Raw genomic sequence first — 26,880 nt, 5'->3', positions numbered from 1 at the left:
ACTGACTCACTCCGACGCTTCCTTTAATGTTTCCTCTGTTTGTCTCCTTCTCATCTCCGATTGGTAGTGCTGAGCGATTAGTGCTTTTTGAGGTCGGTTCGTTTTCAGTTTGATTACAAAAAAGTAATCACAGTTTCGATTTCAGTTTCGATAATATATTTGCCTTTTTACTGCAGTGGGCTAAATCAGAGTAGTCTTAAACAAATCTACTTTGAAACAAAAGTATACCCCTCATTCACATGTTTATGAAATGTATTACATTTTGAGTTTGCATCCCAATATTACATCACAGAAGATGGAAATATATCAAAATCGTTTGACAGATTTTCAGCGGCTTTTTAAAACGTATGTTTATAAATTGTGAAATTATGTAAACTATTAATAACATTCCACCAATGAGGCCACTAGAGAGCAATTTGGTCATTTGAATGCAGGAAAGGGGTATACATTAAATGCATTACAAAATAAAACAATTTAAATGATTTTAAAGCTTTTTAATGGAAATTACAAACCAAAAATAGTGAACATTCAATTGCCAAAACATTACAAATATTCCATTGTCTCTGTCAGGTCCACATTGGGTAGACATCAATAGAAAAATTGAAAATTACTATGATAATAATAACATATTTCAGTTGTGTACATTACTTAGTTTTTATCTGATGACTTTATCATTTTTCATTTCTTAAGGTCATCATCTCATCTCTGCTCAAGTTGTAGCAGCCAGCCAGCACGACCATCTAACGTTACATTATCTCTGTGCTCCCTATACTGTATTGTCTTTTGTCATCCTGTTTAGGCTAGCCTGTCTAATAATGCTGCAGAGCAGTCTGCCAAAATAATTTTACTAGTTCTTCAAAGGAGATAAGGAACACTTTCACTAATGGTCTCTATCCCTCTCATCGTTGTGTTGTGTACATTCCTCTCATGCGGTCTATTTGGTCTGTGTGTATCTAACATTGTAGTTAATTACCAAATTTCTGTGCTGAATTAGGTTTAATTGTTGGCTTAATACTACAGCCAAGCGTCCCACATAGCTCTTGACTTACTTTCTCTTGTGAATTATTTGATTCCTCTCTACAGAAACGGCACGTTGGGCTAACAAATAAATAAATAAATGAACCAATGTTGGTCAATTGGTTGTTCAATAACACCCCCCCCCCCCCCCCCCCACAAAATATGACATTTTGGTTAATCACTCAGCACTACCAAGTGGCCCTCAATAACAAAAAAATAAATGTGTAAAATATCGCCAGCAACTAAAAAACTTCAGAATCAGAGGATGTATTTCTGTCTGATTTAAAGGAATTTGAAACCATGTTTTTATTCTAGCAGTAAAGTCAAAATTATTCATTCAGTTACAGCTATAACATTAGCTCAACACTCTCACGTCAGCCATTTACATAGCTGGGTACACACGAAAGGGTAATTTAGGTTAAGTATCCCCATTGGTGGATTAGAATTGACAACCCCGGGTTCTTCACTACAGTAGTAGTCCACCCTACTGCCTGCATGAACAAACAAACACATACACATCATATCGTACATTTACTAAAGGCACTGGACAAAACAGCACTGTTAAGTTATTAGCTCAAACTCACTTGTCATAACAATCTATCTACATGGCATTCCTAAGAGAAATTTTAGCATCAAAGTTATGTATTGGTTTAAACTGCCATATTGTCACTGTACAAGCAAAGCTAAATAAAAGAGCTACTTGAAGACAACAATTCAAAAGGCTTTGATAAAAACAACTTCCTCTACCATGATATTTCCTGTACCTGACATGTATATCCCTGATTCTGAAGAAAAGTGCATAAATGAGCGCTCTCAAAGATTTGTCTCACTAACGAAAAAAAAAATATTAATGCACTTTTCAGGTCAATCAGTGCACCAAGCATCTATTAGGGTTTCTGTCATCTTACACTGACCTCTGAAGTTCCTTTATCACTGTAGTCATCCGATAAACTCCATAATATGGATATAAATACAAGATTGGTATTAGGGGCTGCTTAGGGAAAGTTTTGGGCAGTTTTAAGACAGTTTTCAACAATTTGGGAAGATTTGGGTCAGTTTTAGGGCATCAACCCTAAAATCCCTGCTGCATGGTAGTGGACGCGTTTTAGGATGACTACATTTCAGACCCACCTGGATAAATATTTATTTAACAGATCAGTGAATCATATGATATAGCAGTCGACTGCACAGTCAATAAAGTGGCATGAAACCATTTTTTTGATGCAATCCAACGACTGAAATGTAGTCAACCTGGAACGCGCCCAGTACCTCTCTCAAGGGCGTGACCTCTTCACCGACGGAGCCGTGGAGCAGATCGGTCATCTGTGGATGTGGGCTTCAGCTTGACAGTGGCGAAAGGGTTAGTGCCCCTATACAACAAAGACAGATTGAGAGAACAGAGATATTTCAGTTCACACATGATATTGTAACAATATTTGTTATTATTTTTTATAAAACCTTTATTTAACTAGGCAAGTCAGTTAAGAACAAATTCTTATCTACAATGACAGCCTACACCAGCCAAACCCAGACAACGCTGGGCCAATTGAGCGCCGGCCTATGGTACTCCCAATCACAGCCGGTTGTGATGCAGCCTGGAATCGAACCAGTGTGTCTGTAGTGACACCTCAAGCACTGAGACAGCTGCGCCACTCAGGATCCCCCGTCTAATTTCGAAGTCGTTGCAAATATTTTTGACAGCCTGGGTTGACTCCTGTTCCTCTGTATCGTTCCGTTTCTCCAAACGTCACATTTTATAGTTAAGGGTTAAGTTTAGGCACTCATACCAATAGTTAAGGTAAAGGTTAAGGTTTGGAATAGGGTTAAAACATGGAGTTCAGGCACTCATTCCAATGGTTAAAGGGGCAAACAATACATTTTTGGACTTGTAAATTCATGATATGTACCCATTGATTCTTGAAGAATATAATTTAGAAATGCCTCATGAGCATAGTTCAACTGTCATACCCCAATAGAATTTAAAATGTAAGCTTATTTTGCTTCAACATTTGTAAACAAAGAAAATGTTAACAAGGTTAAAACTATAATTTTGATATCATGGATGGCCAGTCTTTGTATTCATAGCTCTGTCTATGAATTTGAGAGTGATTTCATTTCTCCAGCCCCATCACTTTGTTTTTTATCGAACCAGGGGTGGGTAGTCTGCTTTGTTATTGTTTTTACTGCTGATTGCCACTTTAAGGTAAGGGTTAAGGTTTGGGATAGGTTATATATACGTATATACTATCATTCAAAAGTTTGGGATCACTTAGAAATGTTCTTGTTTTTGAAAGAAAGGCACATTTTTGGTCCATTAAAATAACATCAAATTGATCAGAAATATAGTGTAGACTTTTGTTAATGTTGTAAATGACTATTGTAGCTGGAAACGGCAGATTTTTAATGGAATATCTACATAGGCCCATTATCAGCAACCATCACTCCTGTGTTCCAATGGCACGTTGTGTTAGCTAATCCAAGTTTATCATTTTAAAAGGCTAATTGATCATTAGAAAACCCTTTTGCAATTATGTTTGCACAGCTGAAAACTGGTGTTCTGATTAAAGAAGCAATAAAACTGGCCTTCTATAGACTTGTTGAGTATCTGGAGCATCAGCATTTGTGGCTTCGATTACAGACTAGAAACAAAGAACTTTCTGCTGAAACTCGTCAGTCTATTCTTGTTCTGAGAAATTGTGGCTATTTCATGAGAGAAATTGCCAAGAAACTGAAGATCTTGTATAACGCTGTGTACTACTCCCTTCACAGAACAGCGCAAACTGGCTCTAACCAGAATAGAAAGAGGAGTGGAAGGCCCCGGTGCACAACTGAGCAAGAGGATAAGTACATTAGAGTGACTATTTTGAGAAACAGACACCTCACAAGTCCTCAACTGGCAGCTTCATTAAATAGTACACGCAAAACAACAGTCTCAACGTCAATTGTGAAGAGGCGACTCCGGAATGCTGGCCTTCTAGGCAGAGTTGCAAAGAAAAAGCCATATCTCAGACTGGCCAATAAAAATAAAAGATTAAGATGGGCAAAAGAACACAGACACTGGACAGAGGAACTCTGAACTATTTGTTTCTGTCCATAACTGGGATCCAACACACAGTCTTCTGATCCAGAATCATCGGATTACACCCAGCCACCGTACCTGTCCATAACGCCCTAGAAAAACCCAAGCCTACTTGATGGTAATAGCGTTCACTGTTGCCCTTATTGGCTTGTTTTGATGGCATTTCCCAACGTCCTCGGAACATGGATAAACATCCAGTTTCGACGTCAATCTTGAACAATCTCTCTAGATATCACTTCTTAGTAATGAATAAACACAAATAGAACTGATGAGAACTGCAATGGTTGTTCCTTACTTTGGGAAGAGGTTTGGCACAGGTCCACCATGGCGCTCTCCTCTCTGCATGGAGAGGAAAGTACACAACTTTAAAGAGGTATCTATTCCAACCCATGCAAACATTTTTACATATAGAGCTGAAACCCAGAGTGGGGGGCAGAGCATCTGTGGTGTGTAATCCACACCATGCAAAGATCCAACACCATGCAAACACACACACACACACACACACGCGCACGCACGCACGCACGCACGCACGCACGCACGCACGCACGCACGCACGCACGCACGCACGCACGCACGCACACACACACACACACACACACACACACACACACACACACACACACACACACACACACACACACACACACACACACACACACACACACACACACACACACACACACACACACACACACACACACACCTCACCCCCCTACACTGTCAGCAGCTGGAGACTCCCCCCTGCATCCACCAGAAAGAGGCCTGTGGCGTCATAGAGAACAGCACATTGCCACAGTGCCACTGCTGGCCGGAGGACAAACATGCAACAGATTTTAAATACTAACTTCTCTATGTGAAGCTTTCATTCAACCTTTTCAGCTTTAACTCCATTCTAACTAGCTTTTACTATAACTAGCTTTTCATTACTTGTTATGCCTCACCAAAAACCTGAATAGGAATAACTTTCACTCAGAGACCTTCCTCAGGCTATCATGTTAACAATAACAAACCAACATTGATTTATCAGAAACACCACGTTAGTGTGGTAGAGCAGGCTCACCATAGAGTAAACACTGTAAACGCTAGAATTTAACAAGACCTTCATGGCCAACATCGATCCTCAGTGATCATTCAACCAGGCAGCACTACCTTGTTGTCAGAGTGAGACTCCGCCCTTCTCTCCATGATGGGTGTGATTGGACGCATCTCTGTCTGTCTATTGGGTGGAGGCGGGGGCGGGGGTCTGCCGTGGCTGCTGCCTCCTGATTGGTCTAGCAGGTTGTCCATACTGTGGGCGCTCCTAAGGGTGGAGCTACTGAAGGGTCAAAGATCACCAAAAGTCAAAACAGCACTAGCATTAGCAACTCTTTTTAGAATATAAAACACGATCAACATAACTCACTAGCAATGTTTCATAATTCACATATAATTTCCCTTGAGGGGAAATTTGGGTGAACTGTCCCTTTAAGAGACAGTGGAGCTAGTGGATCACCTGGAGCCAGTTGATCTAGGGGTCTCCTCCAGTGGCCCCACATAGGCAGCTGGGAACCATCCCTGACTGTGGTGGGAAACAGAGAAGAGATACATTTCTATGAGTTTCTATGAAGGACAGAGAGCTATGGCATGCTAACATTCAGCACGTCATAAGCAAGTAAGCTAAAAATATATTAAAACAGTATTTTCAATTTTCTAATACATATCCCAAATACTACAGTATCTAGTGGAGTATCTCTCAAACGGATTGAAATTTTCCTTATACAATGTTGTTCTGTGAGTTCAGCTCTGTCATGAAGGCAGGAGCATCTCTCTCTCTCCCTCCCTCTCCCTCACCGTGATCTGTTCTCTGCCCGGCCGTAGAGCCAGCCGTTACGGGGATCCTGCACCAGCACACTCACCACCTCCCCTCGGGAGAAGGGCAGCAGGGTGGCGCTGTTGGAGTTAGCGGGGTGGGACACCAGAGCTCTCATAGGTCTCCCTCCTCCACCTCCACCCAGACCTAGGGACTCCCCAATTGAGCTGGAGCGGGAACGGGTGTTTTGGGGTGATGGGCCTGGAGCGGGGGGGGGGGGGGGGTGATGGGGGTGAAGGGTGCGAGGGGAGGGAGGAGAGAGGAGAGGATGTGTGAACATCAGAGGGCCAGGAGGGCAGGTCATAGGAGAGGAAAGACACCTGAACACTTTGGGTATGGTGTGTACATAGTATTTATTTATGGTATGGTTATAGAGCCAGACAGAGGACTCCTGATGGACATACTGTAACTTGTTTTATCATGGACATTGCCATTGATGGCTTCCACCAAAGTAGTCAACTGGGCACGAAGATGAGTACTCTATCTAACTCTATAGGTTTGGTATACTGTAGTGTAGATATACAGTATATCATGCCCCCACCTCTGGAGGGCACTCTTCCCAGAGGCTGCTCCTCTTTGCCTGACCATTGGCTCCCCCTGTCCTCCTCCCTCATTCTGGACGTGTTGTCCTGGTCCAGGCGAGAGGGGTTCTGGGATCCAGGTCCTCTGGTGGCGTTGACCTGGTCTCTCCATCCATCAGCTATCTGCTGTAGGCCTCCCCCTGCCCCTGTCTGGCCCATCGAAAACACACACACACACATTACATTACCTTCATTGACCTTGTTTATTCATTGGCTTTAATCTAGTCAGGAAACTCACTCTCTTCTCTCTTACTTTGGTGACTCTCTCTCTCAAAAAAATAAAAACAGAAAGCATCAAACTAGGTGGAGCCTACTTATTCATTCCCTTTAAATCCACAAATTGGAGAAAACAAGGAAAAGGCCAGGAGCAGGTTGTCATATTGGAAACCAGCCAAGGTTCTTTCTATGATGAATGTGGTTTATGACACTATTGGAGAGGGTGGTCTGTAGCTCAGTTGGTAGAGCATGGCACTTGAAATGCCAGGATAGTGGGTTTGCTTCACGGGACCATCCATACGTAAAATGCATGCATGCCTGACTGTAAGTCGGTTTGGATAAAAGCGTCTGCTAAATGGCATATATTATTGTGTGGGTGTGATTAAATGAGAGCGCAGTAAGCTACACTACCTTGTTCATGAGATAGATGACGGACTGAGTGAGGCCACAGTGTTTCTCAGCCAGGAAACGGTATCTCCTTTCCTCCTCCATCAGAGCCTCGCGCTGACTATCCCTCAGGAAGTGAATGTACTCATCCTGTGGGCGCACACACACATGCAATACGTAAATATAAAACTTTCTCTGACACACACGCACTGTGGAAATACTTTACAGAAATGTAAGACAGTGGAGTACTCCACGGTGCACTCTTAATCTTAATTTTTTATTTATTCTACTCATACTCTTTATCTGACACACACACACACCAGTGGAGGCTGTTAGGGGAGGACAGCTCATAATAATGGCCAGAACGGCGCAAATGGAAGGGCATCAAACACATGGAAACCATGTGTTTGACACCATTCCACCTGTTCCGCTCCAGCCATCACCATGAGCCGTCCTCCCCGATTAAGGTGCCACCAACCTCCTCTGACACACACACACACACACACACACACACACACACACACACACACACACACACACACACACACACACACACACACACACACACACACACACACACAGAGTGGACTGACCTGGTAAGCCCCTCCCCTCAGCTGCCTCTCCAAAGATGTGGCCTGGGTCCGTACCTCCATCTCATATCGCCTCCTGCTGCCCTGGAGGACACATTACACCAATGCCAGACACGGTTACATTGAGTGTACAAAAAATTAGGAACACCTGCTCTTTCCATGACATAGACTGACCAGGTGAAAGCTATGATCCCTTGTGGATCTCACCTGTTAAATCCACTTCAATCAGTGTAGATGAAGGGGAGGAGACAGGTTAAAGAAGGATTTTTAAGCCTTAAGACAGTTGAGAGATGGATTGTGTATGTGTGCCATTCAGAGGGTGAATGGGCAAGACAAAATAATTAAGTGCCCTTGCTATGCACCAGTTTGAGGGTGTCAAGAACAGCAACGCTGCTTGGTTTTTCACGCTCAACAGTTTCCCGTATCAGGAATGGTCCACCATTCTTGAGCACTGCCCACTACTTCTCTACTCCCTTCTGATTCCGTCTGTGCGCCAGTCCATGCTCTTTACTACACAAATGACTTAAATGTAAATGTACTTCTGTACTGTCAACACAAGAGGGTACAGTATGTGAAAAAGGGGTATGTACAGGAGAGTGGCTACTCACTGCTATGTAGTCCTTATCCAGTTTGACATTGTTGTCCATCTCCTGCAGCACCTCAGAGTGGAACCAGCGGAACTAGAGAAACACAGAGCATGGTTATTATGATAGCAGTAGTTGAAACACCATTGGTAAGCCAAACAATCACATCTCAAACTGACAGCAAACTGTGTTGTTACCCCATCTAGTAAAATATACAGTACAATATCTTAATAAGTGGGTTGCTTAGTTGTGAGTTGTTTTGACAGGTGAATAACTACAACCAAGGTACAATTGCAATACACTCTTAATTCTTAATTTTGTATTTTAATACAGGAAAAGAACTAGTGCAGTGCTACTGTTCTACTGTTTGATGAGGAGTGTAAAGTAACCTACTATTGCTTCCAGTTCAGCGGTGAGTCGCCTCTGGTTCTCTGAAATCTGAATCAGGACATCCCCTGTGAGACACAATGAGAAATTACTATCATAGGCAGGCATTAAGACACACACACACACATGCACGTGTGCGCACGTGTGCGCACGTGTGCGCACACACACATCCCAAAAGGAGAGACACACAGTGTCAAAACACACACATACTCCCACTCCGCCACCACCCCCCCGCCCATACACACATACTGAATGAGAGCCTGCTTTTATAATTTTCAACAACATCCCAAGGCTCCTCTCTCTCACAACACTGTAAGACGTTTCTGTAATTTCAACAGTAAAACACTGTAGAACACAGTAAAATATCGTAAATGTGTTTTAATGCACATCTGTCATTTTAAATTTGAGTCATTTAGCAGATGCTCTTATCCAGAGCGACTTGCAGGTAGTGTATTCATCCTAAAACAGCTAAGTGGGGCAACCAGCTAGGTGGGTCAACCCTACCTGTTTGAAGAGGTAGGGTTTCAGGTGCTTTCGAAAGATGAGCAAGGACTCTATTGTACTAGATTCAGGGGGAAGCTGGTTCCCCAATTGGGGTGCCAGGACAGAGAAGAGCTTGGACTGGGCTGAGTGTGGGTGGGAAGGCCAGAATGGGGGCATGCTCAGTCCTCCTTTTCCTGTAGTCCACAATCATCTCCTTAGTCTTGATCACGTTGAGGGAGAGGTTGTTGTCCTGGCACCACACGGCCAGGTCTCTGACCTCCTCCCTATAGGCTGTCTCATCGTTGTCTGTGATCAGGCCTACCACTGTTGTGTCGTCAGAAAGCTTAATGATGGTGTTGGAGTCGTGTTTGGCCACGCAGTCATGGGTGAACTGGGAGTACAGGAGGGGACTAAGTACACACCCCTGAGGGGCCCCAGTGTTGAGGATCAGCGTGGCAGACGTGTTGCTGCCTACTCTTACCACATGGGGGCGGCCCGTCAGGAAGTCCAGGATCCAGTTGCAGAGGGAGGTGTTTAGTCCCAGAGTCCTTAGCTTAGTGATGAGCTTCGTGGGCACTATGGTATTGAACGCTGAGCTGTAGTCAATGAACAGCATTCTCACATAGGTGTTCCTTTTGTCCAGGTGGGACAGGGCAGTGTGGAGCACCCCAGTCTGAGGTCCTAAGCGCTCTGGAGCAAGTTTTCATGAAGGATCTCTCTGTACTTTGCTCCATTCATCTTTCCCTCGATCCTGACTAGTCTCCCAGTCCCTGCCGCTGAAAAACATCCCCAAAGCATGATGCTGCCACCACCATGCTTTTTCCTGTATGGAAGGGCGTCCAGCTCTAGAAAGAGTCTTGGTGGTTCCACACTTCTTCCATTTAAGGATAATGGAGATCACTGTGGTCTTGGGAACCTTCAGAGCCAAGACAATGCAGGAGTGGCTTCGGAACAAGTCTCTGATTGTCCTTGAGTGGCCCAGCCAGAGCCCAGACTTGAACCCGATCGAACATATCTGGTGAGACGTCAAAATAGCTGTGCAGCAACGCACCCTACAGAGTTTGAGAGGATCTGCAGAGAAGAATGGTAGAATCTCCCCAAATACAGGTGTGCCAAGCTTGAAGCGTCATACCCAAGAAGACTCAAGGCTGTAATCGCTGCCAAAGGTGCTTCAACAAAGTACTGAGTAAAGGGTCTGAATACTTATGTAAATGTGAAATTACATTTTTTTTTTTTTTAAGAAATTTGCTAAAAATTCTAAAAACCTGTTTTTGCTTTGTCATTATGGGGTATTGTGTGTAGATTGATGAAGGGGTAAAAAACAATTGAATACATTTTATAATAATTCCTTTACGTAACAAAATGTGGAAAAAGTCAAGGGGTCTGAACATTGACGTCACCAGACGGGTTTTTGGGGCTTTGATTTTGTCTCAGCCCCGAGTCTTTTGCCCTATTGGGATGATGTAAAACAAACTAGGCTACACTGCATTACACTGAATACTCCAATCAAGAGCCCTGGCCTCCCCTGCCTTTTTAGTGCTGCCTAAAATCAGCATTTCTGTGTACGGTGGCACTTTAGGAGGCGGAGTCAAAGTGGTTTTCCAAAGTCATTTTTGATTCGTCCAAAGAAATTATATTTCGGCGAGCACATGCGGGCGACAAGATGAGAAGGACGGAGGTTAACTTTGTTAGCTTGCTACTACTATAGCACTTTTTGGGGTTTTTGAACTCACAGTTTTGAGTAACTTAAATTTCAACATGTTGACTCGAAAGCTGAACATGTTGACAGATAACATTAAACTAGATAACTAACTAACGTTGGGGACTACTTGGTCTAGCTAGCATTGCTGCTAACATTAGCTACCTAATACATTTTATGAGCAGGGTTTTGACCAGAAGTGGTAAAGTACCCAATTGGTATACTTGAGTGAAAGTAAAGATAATAATAACAGAAAATTACTCACGTAAGAGTGAACATCACACAGTAAAATACTACTTGAGTGAAAGTTTTTGGTTTGAAAATATACTTCAGTATCAAAAGTAAATGTAATTGCTAAAATATACCTAAGTATCAAATTCCTCAAATTAAGCAAACCAGACGGGACCATTCTCTTAGATTTTTTTATGAACCGATCCAACACTCAGACATCCTTTACAAATGAAGCATGTGTTTAGTGAGTCAGTCAGATCAGAGGCAGTAGGGATGACCAGAGATGTTCTCTTGATGTGAATTAAACAATTTTCTGTCCTGGTAACCATTCAAAATGTAACGAGTACTTTTGAGTGTCAGGGAAAATGTATGGAGTAAAAAGTACATAATATGCTTTAGGAATGTCATGAAGTAAAAGAAAAAGTAGTCAGAAATATCAATAGTAAAGTACAAAAAAACTTCTTAAATAGTACTTTCAAGTATTTTTTACTTACGTACTTTACACCACTGGTTTTGACAGTAATTGATTAGGTATCTAGACAATGAAAACTCCTTTCACCACCCCACAAGTATCACTAACTAACCAATTACTGTCTACTCAAGTAACGTTACTGTCCAAATATGCAAAATAAATGCTAATAAAGCTAGCTAGCTAACGTAAGGCTAACATTAGCTATTTTGGTAACATCAGCTCAATTAGCTAGCTACTGTATCTGTTGAAAAAACAAAGCTCGATAGCTGAGTTAACATTTTTTTTTAATTTATAGAAGATGGACATACAGAATTTATTATTGAGAAAGAAGGCGAGAGATGCAGCTCGGCAAACACAGAGTGAGATGGTTGTTGTATTTGCAGGAGTAAGTGAAAATATTTTGTGTGTGTGTGTTTACAATACAGTTATTTGCCATCTAACTACATAGATGGGTTGGCTGACAATGTCACAAAAATTATGTGCGCTTCCATGGAGCAGAAGTCAGCCTGTTGTGATTCTGGATTGCCAGATTGCTAGCAAGAATGACAAACTACCATGTGAGGAATCATAAGTGGCTAATTTCAGCATGTTTCATCATGTTATTCATACCATGTGTTGTTTTGAGGTGTTTTGACTAATTTCATGTCAATGCAAATATGGATAAAATTTGCTAGCTATCTAACCAACAACTGTAACAATGTATTTGAGACAACAAGTGGTCAAATGTATTTGTTTCCAATAAACATTGGAGACAAAATATAGCTTACATGTCAACTATCTAAGCCAATCCGTTTTGCCCCATGGTTGAACGCATGTCGATTTTGTTGCTAAAGCGACAGAGAAAGAGAGAACACAGGTATTGTAGTTAGTGGAGGGTAATGCAGTTGAGTGTTAATCAGGTTTAAGATTGAGTGAACTGCTAATGTCATTATTAAGGAACAGAAATTATCCCAGATTTGACCTTCAGCTCAATTCAGGTAAACATTATTTGCCTGTTGTCACATTACATATGTGTGTGTGCACACAAACAATTTCAACGATTTTACTGAGTTACAGTTCATATAAGGAAATCAGTCAATTGAAATTAATTAATTAGGACCTAATCCATGGATTTCACATGACTGGGAATATTTTAGTCAGGCAAGGTGTCGCTTATTTTCCCCAGTGTATTTATCCCTGTGTTTCCTGTCTCTCTGTGTCAGTTCGTCTGGTATGTTTCCAAGTCAACCAGCGTTTTTTCCGTTCTCCTGCTTTTTGCATTCTCCTTTTTCTAGTCCTAGTTTTGCTTTGATTAGCGTAACGTTAGCTAGACACCACAGGTATTGTTTATCCAAATAATGAAAAAGCACCTGCCCAAAAGAAAATTGTAATTTCAGGTGTGCATGATCACAAAGCCGGGCGGCCCATACGCTCGCTACGCAAGTTGTGTAGGGCCCCATAATTACGCAAGGGCCCCGCCTCCCCGTGTCAAAGCGGGTGTCAATGTTTACAACTTCGATGAAGCGGAACTATCCTTCTGGGGCCTGTTGCACAAAAGTAGAATTAAGACATCCGGGATAAATGACTCAGCTGAGCTCAATGAAGCCAAAACATGTGCGTCCAGGCTTAATTGGTTGCACAAAGACCAAGCCGGGATGAGCAGACACGGATTCATTAAGCCAGGTGAAACCAATCCTGGATAGGTGCGCGCTCACGGCTCACTCAAATAGACCCCGCCACAGATCACAGATTAACTGATTTACCATGGCAACTAGAGCCGCGTACTTTTCCCCGTCGGAAGCACAAATCCTCATGGAGGCATACGAGGAGGTAAAAGATATAATTAAGAAGAAAGGCAACACCGCCACAGTGATAAAGCAAAGAGAAAAAGCGTGGCAAAGTATTGCAGACCGCCTGAATGCGTAAGTAGTGCACAATTACACACTCACCGCTCCACTGAAACATCACAATTACAATTCAAATATTTAATTCACATCTCCAAAAATGCAGTTGTACTGTAATTATGAAACGGTTAAATTTTTAATTGAAATGCACTGCAGATATGAGTGAAATTGTGTAAAGTAACTCCATCACACTGTATAAAGCTATGATACATTTTTTGATATTTTTACTGAAAACAAGACAAAAATACCAAGTAATTTTTTGCAGTGTGACTCCATTAAATGTGTGTGTGTGTGTGTGTGTGTGTAGATTAAACATGAACGGGCCAAAACGGACATGGCAGCAGGTCAAAATCAAATACAAGAACATTCTGCAGAATGGTATGGTCCCTGACTAATATTTAACAAAGCACAAGCATATATTGTACCCAGAAGGTGCCTGCTCACACATTGTCTGTACTGTTTTAGCAGTGAAAAAGAATACCCACAGACAAGGCACGGGTGGTGGGTCACCAAAGGCTGACCTTACCCCAGCAGAGGACATGGCCTTGGAGCTAAATAAAGGCAGGCCCGTCTTAGAGGGGATCCCTGGGGGGAAAGAGACGAGCATAGGTTCCTCCCAAGATGCCACCCGCTTCATTCAAGGTATGTCCTTCCATCTCTACATGGGATACAACCACATTCATATTGAATCAATTTGGACTGTCTGACTTTGGTTTACCTATTGCCTTGCAGTGTCTGGCAGCACTGTGTTCCTGTTAGAGCCACCAGCACAAGCACCAGACGATGCTGATCCAGTGAGTACTCCATCAAAGGCATACTGTAGGCCTGGCATGTCTTGTCTACTAGCTTCAATATGAATCCGATTAAATGTGATAGGGTGAAGGCCCCAGTGCAGCAGCAACAGCACATGATGGAGACGATGATGAGGAGGAGACCATCTCTCTGGATTCCAGAAGGCATGAGGTATCATGTTAAGACTGTGAAAGTACTATTTACTCTACAATGGTGAGGAGTCCTCATCAAAATCAAAAAATCTAATTTCTTTTACAGGACCCAGATGCTATACAGTGGGAAAACCAGCCTGGCAACATAGTGCGTATTAATAAAAGGACACCACATCCTGCCAAATTCCAGCTGCGCTAATTGTATTGTGTTCACAGAGCTCACAAGCTATCAGAAAGTTGTATGGCAACCACCTCCGGCGCCAAATAGAACTGGCAGACATAGACATTCAGTACAAGAAGAAAAAGATGGAAAATCTTGCACTGGAGTCCGAAATAAAAAAGAGGACAATTAGGAAACTGGACCTTGAAATAAAAAAACTTGAGAGGGAGGTGAGATATGCCTTCAATGTACACTGTATGCTAACTGTAACACAAATGTATTAATCATTATTTTTCTTTCCTCCCCCAGCTCCAAGAAGATGACACAGCTCAAAATAAAAATTAGGTATATTCTCGTAAAGTCAAGTGAGCCATGACATATGAGCTCTTATTGTGAGCACACAGGACGGTGGCATCTTTCTAAGTTTTTTTTTATTTTCCCAGCAATCAGTACAACCAAGTCATCGTTATAAGGCATCGCCCTCTTTTGCCCACCCCCCCAGCACCAGGTGTGGCCACTAGCCTATATGAAGGCCCAAAATTGTGTGTTCCTTTCTGCTCTGACAATGGCATGCCCATTCGTGCGAGATGTGGTGGATGAAGAAGCACTTGTGCTGAGGAGAGCCTTCAGGCGAGAAAGGGTCTTCAGGGACCGGTTGGACCCACTGGCCTTCCCTGATGACCATCTATATGAAAGATACAGGTTTTCTGCAGATGGCATCAGGTATCTATGCAGACTACTGGGTCCCAGGATTAAGCACCGCACTGCACGGAGCCATGCACTGAGTGTGGAGCAAATGGTTTGTGTGGCCTTGCGCTTTTTTGCTGGTGGAGCCTTCCTGTACTCAGTGGGGGATGCAGAACAGCTGAACAAGGCCACAATTTGCCGCACAATAAGGAGTGTGTGTCTGGCTATCAAAGCATTAGCAGATGTCTTCATCTCCTTCCCTGGCCACAGAAGACTCTGTGACATCAAAGAGGAGTTCTATAGGATTGCAGGTAAGAGGATCTACAAATTACAGGACAACTGTTAACACATAGTAGGATACTCATTACTTTGTGTGACAGGTTTCCCCAATGTCATTGGTGCAGTGGACTGCACACACATAAGGATAAAAGCCCCCTCAGGTGCCCATGAGGCCGATTTTGTGAATAGGAAATCCTTTCACAGCATTAATGTTCAGGTGAACATAACTTTTTGATATTGTCCATTGACGAACACTCTGCATTGCCAGTGATGTGCATTGATTGGTGTAATATTCCTCATCTTATGATTTCAGATGGTCTGCAATGCTGACTGTGTGATCAGCAATGTTGTGGCAAAATGGCCTGGCTCAGTCCATGACTCCAGAATCTTTCGGGCCTCTGAAATCTATCAGTGCCTATCACAAGGTAAGCCACACAACCCCTATTTATAACCATCATGGCTGTGTCAAGAATATCACTGTGTTTATGAGGTAGTAATGATGAGATTTTGTGTTGACAGGTGAATTCTCTGGTGTGTTGCTGGGAGACAGGGGGTATGGCTGCCAGCCTTTTCTCCTGACACCTTTCACAGACCCCCAGGAAGCACAGCAGGCCTACAACCATGCCCATGCCAGGACCAGGGCCAGAGTTGAAATGACCTTTGGCCTCCTGAAGGCACGCTTTCACTGCCTTCACAAATTAAGGGTCAGCCCTGTTAGGGCATGTGATATTACTGTGGCTTGTGCTGTCCTCCACAATGTGGCCTGCCTGAGGAAGGAGAGGGCCCCCAGAGTGCCACCAGCCATGGACTGGGACAATCCGGCAATCTTCCCTGATGACGACAGTGGTCGGCTGCTGAGGGACCAATATGTGTTGAATTATTTTAGTTAGTATGTGTGCTTTCAATTTTGGTTAAATATGTCCTGCGGTGGCAGAGGAATTTGGGTTTTTTTGGGTTCGTTTTTTGACGAATTTGGCCTCTTATGATGTTTGTGCGGTATACTGTGTGTAATACAAGGCTGCAGGGAGGCTACTGCATCCATTCATTTGTCTGTTCAGTTGATGTGTATGGATTTGTCCTGCATTTATTTTAGTGTGCAGACATGCAGGGTGTGTTATATACAGACCTTTGAATGTGTATGTATCATTTTGTATAATATGCTTGGATTCTGTGCTTTCCATCTTGTAGAGTCACTGTGACTTCAGTTTCGAAAGGAGCTGATGGTTTACCTGCTTTGTTTTGTCCTTATTCAATAAAGGAACATAATGTTACACATTGTGTTTTTATATTCATATGGAATGTGTATTTGTTTATATGACAGAGTACTAGGGCCACACTGAAGAAAAAGGATAAAGTCATAAATTTATGAGGCTGGTTCTTTCTGCAGAAAAGCTACATATTGTTTTTACAGTTTTGATACTTATGACAATGTGATACTTAATATTCTGGCACATCAGCATGTCTTTGTTTATGAAACCATACTGAAGTACAATTTCACGAAATGCCCCACATCTGTCATTTTAACAACTGTCCTCCTTTAAAACAACTGGTTACAATATTATGACTTGTGTTTTTTTCCCCTCTGTGGCCCTAATATTCTATCATTTTATATATAGCCTTATAGTCTATGGGAAACTGTAAATTATCTAATGATAGCAACATCATCTAAAAATCATTTTTTATCCAAAATCATTGAAATTAATGATCACAAACGTTTAAATAATAACAGTGGGTCTAGTTATATGTGATAACAATGTATAGTGAGCAGTGAAATAACTATTGGTTTCCATTTGTGGTGACTGCTGACTGACATTAGGGATGAGATTAAATAGATCCTGGAATTTAGCCTGGTCTGGAGCAGGCTAGCTCCACAGAATAAATCTCCATGGTAATTTATACCATAACATATCCTCCTGCCCCCTATCCATCTTTAGTGCAACCGGATTACGGATCAATTGAGCCAGGATCACCAAGATATCCTGGCTTAATCCCTTATCCTAGTTTTGTGCAACAGGCCCCTGGTCACGAAAAGAGAAAAAAACACAATGAGAGTGAATTGCGGGAACAGCAATCAGGTAAACTTGTGTTCTCTCCTCTCCGAGTTTGATGTCAGAAAATAACAGTAACGTTAAGTTGATGTGCTAGCTTGCAGTGCATCTCTCTCTAGTCTGTCTTGTCTTGCTAACCTAGCTGGGCAGTGCATCTCTTGGTCTGTCTGTGTCTTGCTTGCTTGCTTGCCAGCCACTTCCATGGCTGTGTTCTGTGACTTTGTGCCTGACAAAAGTGAGAGTGAAATACAACTATTTATTAAGTTTGATAAACGCCAACGGGCAACAGTGTTTATAAACTGCAGCTCGGAAAAGATAACCGCGTCGCGCGTGAACATGCGTTCATATGCGCGTGCACGAAATGAAACTCCGCTTTCCAGCAGCAACCTCTGTGGAGACCTCCTCACTCCTCATAGGTGCACATCATTTTAAAACAAGACAATTATTATCTAGTCTCTCGGTCAATAATCTAGTCTCGAAGTGAAATGGGGAAGTGAAATGATCCTTTTCCCTCCAACATGGACAACCCAGCTCCGCACACTAATGCAGAACTTAAAATCCAGCAGGAACAAACAAGATACTTGTTTGTTCCTGCATGTCTCCACTCTCAGTGAGTATTGGAGAGTAAGCGCGTAAGCGCATTCCAAGAGGACTGAGAATACAGAAGGAGCCTAAAATAAGGAAAAACTACAAAACTTTCGTTCAGAAATGGGGTTAAATCCTAAACAAATGCTATTTAGATGTAATGCTATTAATCGTTGAACATGTGTCGAAGGAAGTAAAATAAGTTCAAGTTAAAATCAGTGAACATGAGGTTATAATGGAGATTCTAGGCCCAAATGTCACAGCCATAGACGACTCAATCAATCAGTCCATTGGGAAATACAGAGACTTCCTACAAGCAACAAAGATCCAGAAATATCAGCGAGACACAGAGGACTACCAGCTCAACCAGGTGTATGCATGGGAAACGACGACGACATAGGGATGCAGCAGCGGGAGGACATGGAAATGTACACACAGAGGCATCCACTGAGAGCGAATTCCCAACAGACAGCGACGCTAGCTACCATCACACACAGACAGTTTTTTTTAGCCTGAAAGCAGCACAACAAGGCTCTACGAAAGAAAATAAACGATGTAGGAGAGGCAAGCGGTCAAAGAGGGGACCAGGAACACAGTCCGTGGACACGGAGCTACAGTCGGACGCGGTAATTAATGAACCTCTCCAAAAGAGCTCACTGACGCGCAAGTCTCAGTCTTATCCAAGGGCCTCTCTTTTGTACCAACATGTACAGACAAACCATTTGATACTACCGCAAGATTAAATATGAGCACGTGTTTTCTCAAACACTGTTTCGGGCCTAGAAACCCAACAAAGAACTGGTACCCATTTTAAGTCCAAAGGCAAATTATGTCCTATAGTTAACAACCCCTCGATTAATACCTATTGTAGGTTCGTCGAACAAGAAGACATGTCAGTATATACAAGAAAAATACAAAGAAGAGATTTAGAGACAACTCAGTAATGAACGTTTCTATAGAAAACTGAGTGTTGATCTCACACAGGTGTTCCAAAGGGATATAGGGAAAAGGAAACTATATACTATATATCTCAAAATCTGAATATGAATACCTTTGCTGCAAATGTGCCATATGTCCTAATACTAACGAATACCCACCAACAAACTTTAACCTAGAGCTGGCTGAATATGTTTTGACGTATAACTATTTCAGGTTTGATGATGAATACTACCTCCAAACGAATGGAACATCGATGGGCTCCACGTTCGCTCCGAGCTATGCTAACCTTTATGTGGGTCTTTTCGAATAACGTTTTGTTTATAATGAAAACGAAAATCAATTTTTGAATGAAGTCCTGAATTGGTATCGATATGACTTTCTTTTTTTTTTGCATATGGGGAGGAACGGGAAAAGAGCTGTCAGACTTAATGGCATTACTCAATGACATTGACCCTAATCTCAAATGCACTATTAAATGTGACACTAAACCTGTTCATTATCTCTATGTGGATTGAGAAATCAAATGGAACCCTGTTTACAACTCTGTATAGAAAAGAAACGGGCAGAAATATTATACTACAGGGGGACAGATTCCACCCTGAGCCGTTAAATTAAAAAGACGACTTCCAAGAAGCCAGTTTTTCAGACTGCGCCGTATATGCCACTCTACAGAGGGCTATCTGGAAAAAGCAGCGGATATGGACAATAGGTTTCTAAGAAGAGGCTATTCTCCACAATGTGTGGATGAAACTCTTAATTTGGCATTGGGGAAAACACGAGATGAACTGCTACAAAAAAAGACGCACTCGAGCTAAAGAACACTCTGTAACGTTCACCACCACATACTGTATACTTTGAACTCGTGAAAAGTGTGAGATGCTGTCAAGAAATTCTGGCATGTTTTATCATCGGACCCAAAAAATAAAATCAACCAGGCTATTTTACGCCCTCTTCCGAATGGTAGCTGTAAATGCAGAGTTTGCGCACAGTGCAACAATATGATGAAGTGTGAATATTTCTGCCACCCACATATAGGAAAACGTTTCCAAATTAATGACATTATTACGTGCTCCACCACCCATGTTATCTACATTATTAAATGTCCATGTGGGCTGTGCTATGTAGGTAAAACCTCTCGTTCTCTCAAACAGAGAATCAGTGAACATAAAAGAAAAATTAGGAGAAACGACAGGGATTATCCAGTCGCAGTACATTTTAATGACCTACAACATGACATTTTTTTTTTTAGATTGTGTGGCATAGAGAAAGTTAATATATCAGGCAGTGGAGGTGATGTAAATAACTCTGAGCAAAAGAGAATGTTTATGGATTTTCACCCTCCAGACATTCTTTTCTAAAGGTCTTAATGATGAAATGCCTATGTATGTTATGTTGTAAATGTAAACTTGAATTATGCCCCTGTTTCAGATTACTCTGACGTTGTAACGGTCGTCATAGTCGTTCTCCTCCTCAGATGAGGAGGAGCATGGATCGGACCAAGACGCAGAGTGGAAAGTGGTCATTATTTAATGAACGTAAACTGAACACTTACAAATACAAAAAAACAACAAACGTGACAAAACCGAAAACAGTCCCGTGTGGCACGAACACTGACACGAGATACAAACACCCACAAAACACACGTGAAACCCAGGCTGCCTAAGTATGATTCTCAATCAGGGACAACGATTGACATCTGCCTCTGATTGAGAATCATACCCGGCCGAACACAAACATCCCAACATAGAAAATCACACAGACAAACACACCCAACTCACGCCCTGACCAACTAAATAAATACAAGACAAAAGAAAAGAAAACAGGTCAGGAACGTGACATAACCCCCCCGTTAAGGTGCGAACTCCGGCTCTGGCTGCTCATGGCTGGACGGCTCTGGCTGCTCATGGCTGGACGGCTCTGGCTGCTCATGGCTGGAAGGCTCTGGCTGCTCATGGCTGGAAGGCTCTGGCTGCTCATGGCTGGAAGGCTCTGGCTGCTCATGGCTGGACGGCTCTGGCTGCTCATGGCTGGAAGGCTCTGGCTGCTCATGGCTGGACGGCTCTGGCTGCTCATGGCTGGACGGCTCTGGCTGCTCATGGCTGGACGGCTCTGGCTGCTCATGGCTGGAAGGCTCTGGCTGCTCATGGCTGGAAGGCTCTGGCTGCTCATGGCTGGACGGCTCTGGCTGCTCATGGCTGGAAGGCTCTGGCTGCTCATGGCTGGACGGCTCTGGCTGCTCATGGCTGGACGGCTCTGGCTGCTCATGGCTGGAAGGCTCTGGCTGCTCATGGCTGGACGGCTCTGGCTGCTCATGGCTGGAAGGCTCTGGCTGCTCATGGCTGGAAGGCTCTGGCTGCTCATGGCTGGAAGGCTCTGGCTGCTCAGGACAGACGGACAGCGCTGGGCAGGCAGGCAGCTCAGACAGCGCTGGGCAGGCAGACAGTTCAGACAGCGCTGGGCAGGCAGACAGTTCAGACAGCGCTAGGCAGGCAGGCAGCTCAGACAGCGCTGGGCAGGCAGGCAGCTCAGACACTGGCTGCGCTGGAGAGGAGGAAGGCTCTGACAGCGCTGGACAGGTGGGAGCAACTGGAGAGAGAAGACGGAGAGACAGCCTGGTGCGGGGGGCTGCCACCGGAGGACTGGTACGTGGAGGTGGCACCGGAAAAACCGGACCGTGAAGGAGGACACGTGCTCTTGAGCACCGAGCCTGCCCAACCTTACCAGGTTGAATGATCCCCGTAGCCCTGCCAGTGCGGCGAGGTGGAAAAACCCGCACTGGGCTATGCTGGCGAACCGGGGACACCCCTTGTAAGGCTGGTGCCATGTACGCCGGCCCGAGGAGACGCACTGGAGGCCAGATGCGTTGGGCCGGCTTCATGACACCCGGCTCGATGCCCAACCTAGCCCTGCCAGTGCGGCAAGGTGGAATAGCCCGCACTGGACTAAGCACGCGTACTGGGGACCGCATAACACGGTGTCTGACCAGTACGACGCCCTCTCACTCCACGGTAAGCACAGGGAGTTGGCTCAGGTATCCTACCCGGCTTTGTCACACTCCGCGTGTGCCCCCCCCCCCCCCAAGACATTTTTGGGTCTGACTCTCGGCTCCCAACCGCGTCGCCGCGCTGCCTCCTCATACCAGCGCCTCTCTGCCTTCGCTGCCTCCAACTCCGCCTTGGGACGGCGATATTCCCCTGGCTGAGCCCAGGGTCCTTTGCCGTCCAGGATCTCCTCCCAAGTCCACGAGTCCTGTGTCCTCGGTCTCTGCTGCTGTCTGTTCCCACTCTGCTTGATCCTTTTTTGGTGGGTGTTTCTGTAACGGTCGTCATAGTCGTTCTCCTCCTCAGACGAGGAGGAGCATGGATCGGACCAAGACGCAGAGTGGAAAGTGGTCATTATTTAATGAACGTAAACTGAACACTTACAAATACAAAAAAAAAAAAAACATGACAAAACCGAAAACAGTCCCGTGTGGCACGAACACTGACACGAGATACAAACACCCACAAAACACACGTGAAACCCAGGCTGCCTAAGTATGATTCTCAATCAGGGACAACGATGGACAGCTGCCTCTGATTGAGAATCATACCCGGCTGAACACAAACATCCCAACATAGAAAATCACACATAGACAAACCCACCCAACTCACGCCCTGACCAACTAAATAAATACAAGACAAAAGAAAACAGGTCAGGAATGTGACAGACGTTTTTCTTGCGGTGTGACAAATGATTCATGAAAACTTGCTTGGTAGGTCGATGTCCCCCATTATGGTTTTACAGACGTGTTTAATGTTTTATGTACACACTTTATTCGAATATTTATGAAATTCATTTTGTTTTATTTGGTAACACTTATTTGTTTTCCTTCGACTCCAACCCCATTCGGTGCGTAGAATGGATGTGGGTGGGGCTATGCCTACATAACGGTGCTAATTTAAAACACTCACAAAAGCTCTGAAGAAGGCCGTGAGGACGATACGTAAAGCTTAGTGATACTATCAAGAGCAGTGTGTGGGTTTCTTTTTTTTTTCTCTCTCTCTCACTTCCCCTGTGAGAACCATGAGCACGGGCTGACTTGGCTATACTGCCACATGCTGCCAGTAAGTTACTGTATATTTTACAGGAAATGTTTTACAATGTGGGAGAAGTCCAATCAGTGAATGCTCAACTAGACAATCAGTTTATGTGGGTTTCCATAGCCAACCTTACACAGATGTAGGATCTTAATTTGAGCCAGTTTGCTACAGCAGGAAAATAATCCTAGAGCAACAGGAAATGTGAATTATTATGTATAATTAATTTACTTTTTTGTAGGGGTTGATACATTTTCCGTAAGGTAAAATCATGTCTGAAATTTCTAAGTGGAAATTGCAAACTTCAGAAGCCTTTTTAAACCTCAAATACAGTACATGTTTTACATTTCCTGCATTACAGGAAAGTTATCCTGCAACAGGGTGATCAAATTAAAATCCTACAACGCCTTTTAGCCTCAGTGTCTGTAAGTGGCTAGATTCAGGCTGGGTTAAATGAATTTAACAGGACCCACAGCCTGTTACACTCTATTATTCATATGCTTCTGAAGACTACCTGTCTGTCCCTGGATTCCACTGATATTGTACAGACAACCCCCCCCCCCCCCCCCCCCCCACCCCAACAAGGGCTCCGGTTGCATTATACCTCTTATTAGCATTATGAGTGAAATGGGAAGACTGACTCTGGACCAGTTGTTATGGTTAGACTCACACATAGGTTGTCTTGTTATCTCAAAATGCATAAACATTGCAGTCACATTGATTTGGGCAAAGTTCATTTTAATTCATATTCCACTATGGGGTAAAAAAATAACATAGATATACGCACCTACACCCTCTGTAACTCTGCTCTATACAAACAGGAACAGACATACTGTGTATGGCAACAAAAAAAGAAAATAACTCACACGCATACACCACATCTGCTATTCAACCCCACCCAACCCATACACACACATGTCCACCCTCTGTCCCATACACACACATGCACACACGCAAACGTCTAAGACAGCTCCAGAGGTATTGTGACGGTAAAAGGAAGTGTACCAATGTGCTGCCTGTCAGATAAACTTTGCTCTGTGTGGTTCGGTGAAGGACACTGCAGTGATTGGGGTAATAACCACAACCATAAACAGCACAAAGGATCGATACAGTACATGGGTCCTTTGTGGTTCTTTAGCTTTGTTCCTGCATCTCTACCTTTCTCATACTCTTTAACTGACCTGATACACACCATACGGCAGACACACGCACATATGTAATGTGCACGCGCACACACACACACACACACACACACACACACACACACAGGGAATGAAGAGGTTCTTACCAATAGAGCGAGACGACATGGTGTGGAAGGCCTGCTCCCCTATCTTAGCAAGGGTGCTGAAGTAAGCCTCACTGGTTACAGCAAGGGCTAAACACACACACACACACACACACACAGAAACAAACAGGCAATTGAATTGCATATCCAGTTGATATGATTCACTTTGCTGACAATCCCAGAGTTAGACTCATGCCAGTAAAAGCACAACGAACACATTCATCTGAAAGCAGAAAATTGCAGAAAGGTTGTTTAATATGCATCAACAGATTAATCTATACTTCATTCAAATAGCTGGGCCCATCACATATACATGTTCCATAACTCATTGCTTTGGAGTGGAAAAGGACTGCTGCAGACAGAACAATAAACAGACAGACATATTTACATTCAGCAGCTCAACCAATAGAAACATGCGTAGGTTATATTATGGCCTATAGGTCCAGGTAATAAATATTCCCAGGTGATATGGCAGCACTTTACAAGGGAAACCTTATGAACTCTGACAAAATGAAAATACATTTGCATTTATTTCCAGGACGGGCACAGCCAAGGATCTCTCATTGATGGGATTGAATAGCAACGATGTGGAAGCATTGTATAGTTCTGAGAAGGACCTCTAGTAGAAATCAGAGTCATATACTGTATGTATGACTCTGCTGAGAAGGACTCTTTTGTCACATTTTTACTCTATTTTATTGGAACACTTCATCGTATTCAAATGCATGCCACAAAGGTCATCCGTTTCACTTCCTTTCTTTCTCATGCTCACCTTGGAAAGCCTGCATGTAGCTGTTTCCCAAAGACACTAGCTTCTGTAGACTTGGGTTGAACTGATCCATCAGGCTCTGTTAACACACACACACACACACACACACACACACACACACACACACACACACACACACACACACACACACACACACACACACACACACACACACACACACACACACACACACACACACACACACACAGTGAGACATTGAAAGGCGTGGTAATTATCTATGACTGTTAGCTGTATAGATACACCCTGTTCATAAGTCATATTGTATTTATTCATAGAATACAGTACTGCTCACAAGTATAGTGCGCCAAATTGAACAGTATATACATACAAACAACAAATGTGCATTGCAAATTAGGCCTTCAGTTGAAGTTAAAATTGTCAAGAGTTCAAACCAATCTCACTCACCGCATATATGCCCAAAGTAGAGCGATGCAACTGGTCGATGTTTTGTCCAGACATTCGGACGCTCAAAGTGTTCCCACTTGCTGCCTATGAAATGTTTAATCTATTTATTTATATGTTATGAAACATAAGGCGACAGTCCCAAAAGTCCCCTATCTGTATCAACGTGGATGTTCTAATTCACAGGAAACTGGGCGAGGAGCACAACAGAACGTGTGAGGAATTGACACTGGAGCTCAGAGAGGACTATTGTAAATGATTAATCAAGTCAAAGCTATAAACGACTCAACAACACAGAACACGCAGCGACTAGTGACCTGGCGGGGAAAATACATCTAATTAAGCTTTACAAAGATAGGTTAGTAGTGTAAGTAAGGGCCTTAAAGGGCCATTTTCATTTTCTCCAGCACAATACTAGTGTCTACATGAAAATGGTGCATTTCTACATTTTGTAGAAAATTATATAAAGTTCTACCCGATGACATCATCAAAAGTTAAACAGTTTAAAGATAGTGATTGTCAAACACTATGGGTTTCGGGTGATGTGGGGAGCAAGAAAATACCCATCCCTCTGGCTAGAAACTAGTTGCAGGTTTAGAAAATCACAGTTTTTCCTACTTTTAATCCTACCCTGTGATGTCACAGAGAAGCATTTCTTTACCTTTTTAACCACAGATTATAGAAACACGCCATTTTCAAATATGTAGACACTGGTATGATGCTGGAGATAATGAATATTAGGTTAAAAAGTGGCGGAATTGCCCTTTTAATGCTACATTTCAACCATCATCAACACTTTAATCAGATGCCAAAGTTAACCGGGAATGAATCAATTAGTCATTTTTATAACATTCACAATCTGATGAGCATGAGCTCATGTTCACACCCAGGAGAGTGTGTGTGCGCATCGGTGTGTGTGTGTGTGTGTGTGTGTGAGCTATCCCAGCATGAGGGTTCCGATGTATCACTGGGGGAACTATAGGGGCCTTGACCCAATCAAAGAGATAGACCAATAGAGAACAATTTAGCAGATTTTCCTGTGACCTCAAACACATACAACTCTCAGGTATGTGAACTGAGGCAGTCAATAATAAATAATCTTCCCATCTCCCCACAGACTACTATTAATAACCTTTCTGTTCACGTACAATAGATTCATACCGAGGCGTAGGATAGTAGCTAGAACTATAGTTCCCAATGTATAACTATGAATACTATGAA

General features: G+C 43.2%; 2 protein-coding genes across 3 annotated transcripts; one reads left to right on the top strand and one right to left on the bottom strand.

Moving 5' to 3' along the window:
- Nucleotides 1-479: 479 nt before the first annotated feature.
- On the bottom strand, nt 480-26,364 carry LOC139565438 (BAR/IMD domain-containing adapter protein 2-like 2). Its single transcript, XM_071385782.1, has 13 exons — nt 25,663-26,364; nt 25,240-25,315; nt 24,471-24,557; nt 8,700-8,761; nt 8,331-8,402; nt 7,726-7,806; nt 7,157-7,282; nt 6,490-6,679; nt 5,930-6,149; nt 5,592-5,657; nt 5,249-5,414; nt 4,392-4,435; nt 480-2,387 (listed from the first exon to the last, which is right to left on the bottom strand). Exons 1-13 carry the CDS (start codon nt 25,714-25,716, stop codon nt 2,309-2,311), a joined length of 1,323 nt encoding a protein of 440 aa, XP_071241883.1. The 5' UTR covers nt 25,717-26,364; the 3' UTR covers nt 480-2,308.
- On the top strand, nt 13,105-16,821 carry LOC139565269 (putative nuclease HARBI1). 2 transcript variants are annotated; one of them, XR_011672882.1, is made up of 10 exons: nt 13,105-13,839; nt 13,927-14,103; nt 14,194-14,255; nt 14,338-14,424; nt 14,512-14,553; nt 14,622-14,795; nt 14,875-14,910; nt 15,009-15,563; nt 15,845-15,956; nt 16,051-16,821. XR_011672882.1 is itself a non-coding variant. In XM_071385461.1 (8 exons), the coding sequence occupies exons 6-8, from the start codon at nt 15,495-15,497 to the stop codon at nt 16,419-16,421; spliced, it is 552 nt and encodes a 183-aa protein (XP_071241562.1). In that variant the 5' UTR covers nt 13,105-13,839; nt 13,927-14,103; nt 14,194-14,255; nt 14,338-14,424; nt 14,512-14,795; nt 14,875-15,494; the 3' UTR covers nt 16,422-16,821. The 2 variants fall into 2 exon arrangements, 1 of the variants encoding a protein (XP_071241562.1); XM_071385461.1 differs by having other exon boundaries at nt 14,512-14,795; nt 14,875-15,563.
- Nucleotides 26,365-26,880: the final 516 nt, after the last annotated feature.

The sequence above is a fragment of the Salvelinus alpinus genome, chromosome 36 (assembly GCF_045679555.1).
Source record: "Salvelinus alpinus chromosome 36, SLU_Salpinus.1, whole genome shotgun sequence".
Classification (NCBI taxonomy): Eukaryota; Metazoa; Chordata; class Actinopteri; order Salmoniformes; family Salmonidae; genus Salvelinus; species Salvelinus alpinus.
The sequence above is the reverse complement of the archived record's forward strand: the minus strand, read 5'-3'. Positions and strand labels throughout refer to the sequence as shown.

Coding starts and splice junctions, on each gene's coding strand:
- LOC139565438 (XM_071385782.1), bottom strand. CDS start 25,716: ATGTCTGGACAAAACATCGACCAGTTGCATCGCTCTACTTTGGGCATA. Junction 8,762..24,470: donor CATGTCGTCTCGCTCTATTG/GTAAGAACCTCT, acceptor TGTGTCTCACAG/GGGATGTCCTGATTCAGATT. Junction 6,150..6,489: donor GGGAAGAGTGCCCTCCAGAG/GTGGGGGCATGA, acceptor CCCCCGCTCCAG/GCCCATCACCCCAAAACACC.
- LOC139565269 (XM_071385461.1), top strand. CDS start 15,495: ATGTCTTCATCTCCTTCCCTGGCCACAGAAGACTCTGTGACATCAAAG. Junction 15,564..15,844: donor GGAGTTCTATAGGATTGCAG/GTAAGAGGATCT, acceptor TTATGATTTCAG/ATGGTCTGCAATGCTGACTG. Junction 15,957..16,050: donor CTATCAGTGCCTATCACAAG/GTAAGCCACACA, acceptor TTGTGTTGACAG/GTGAATTCTCTGGTGTGTTG.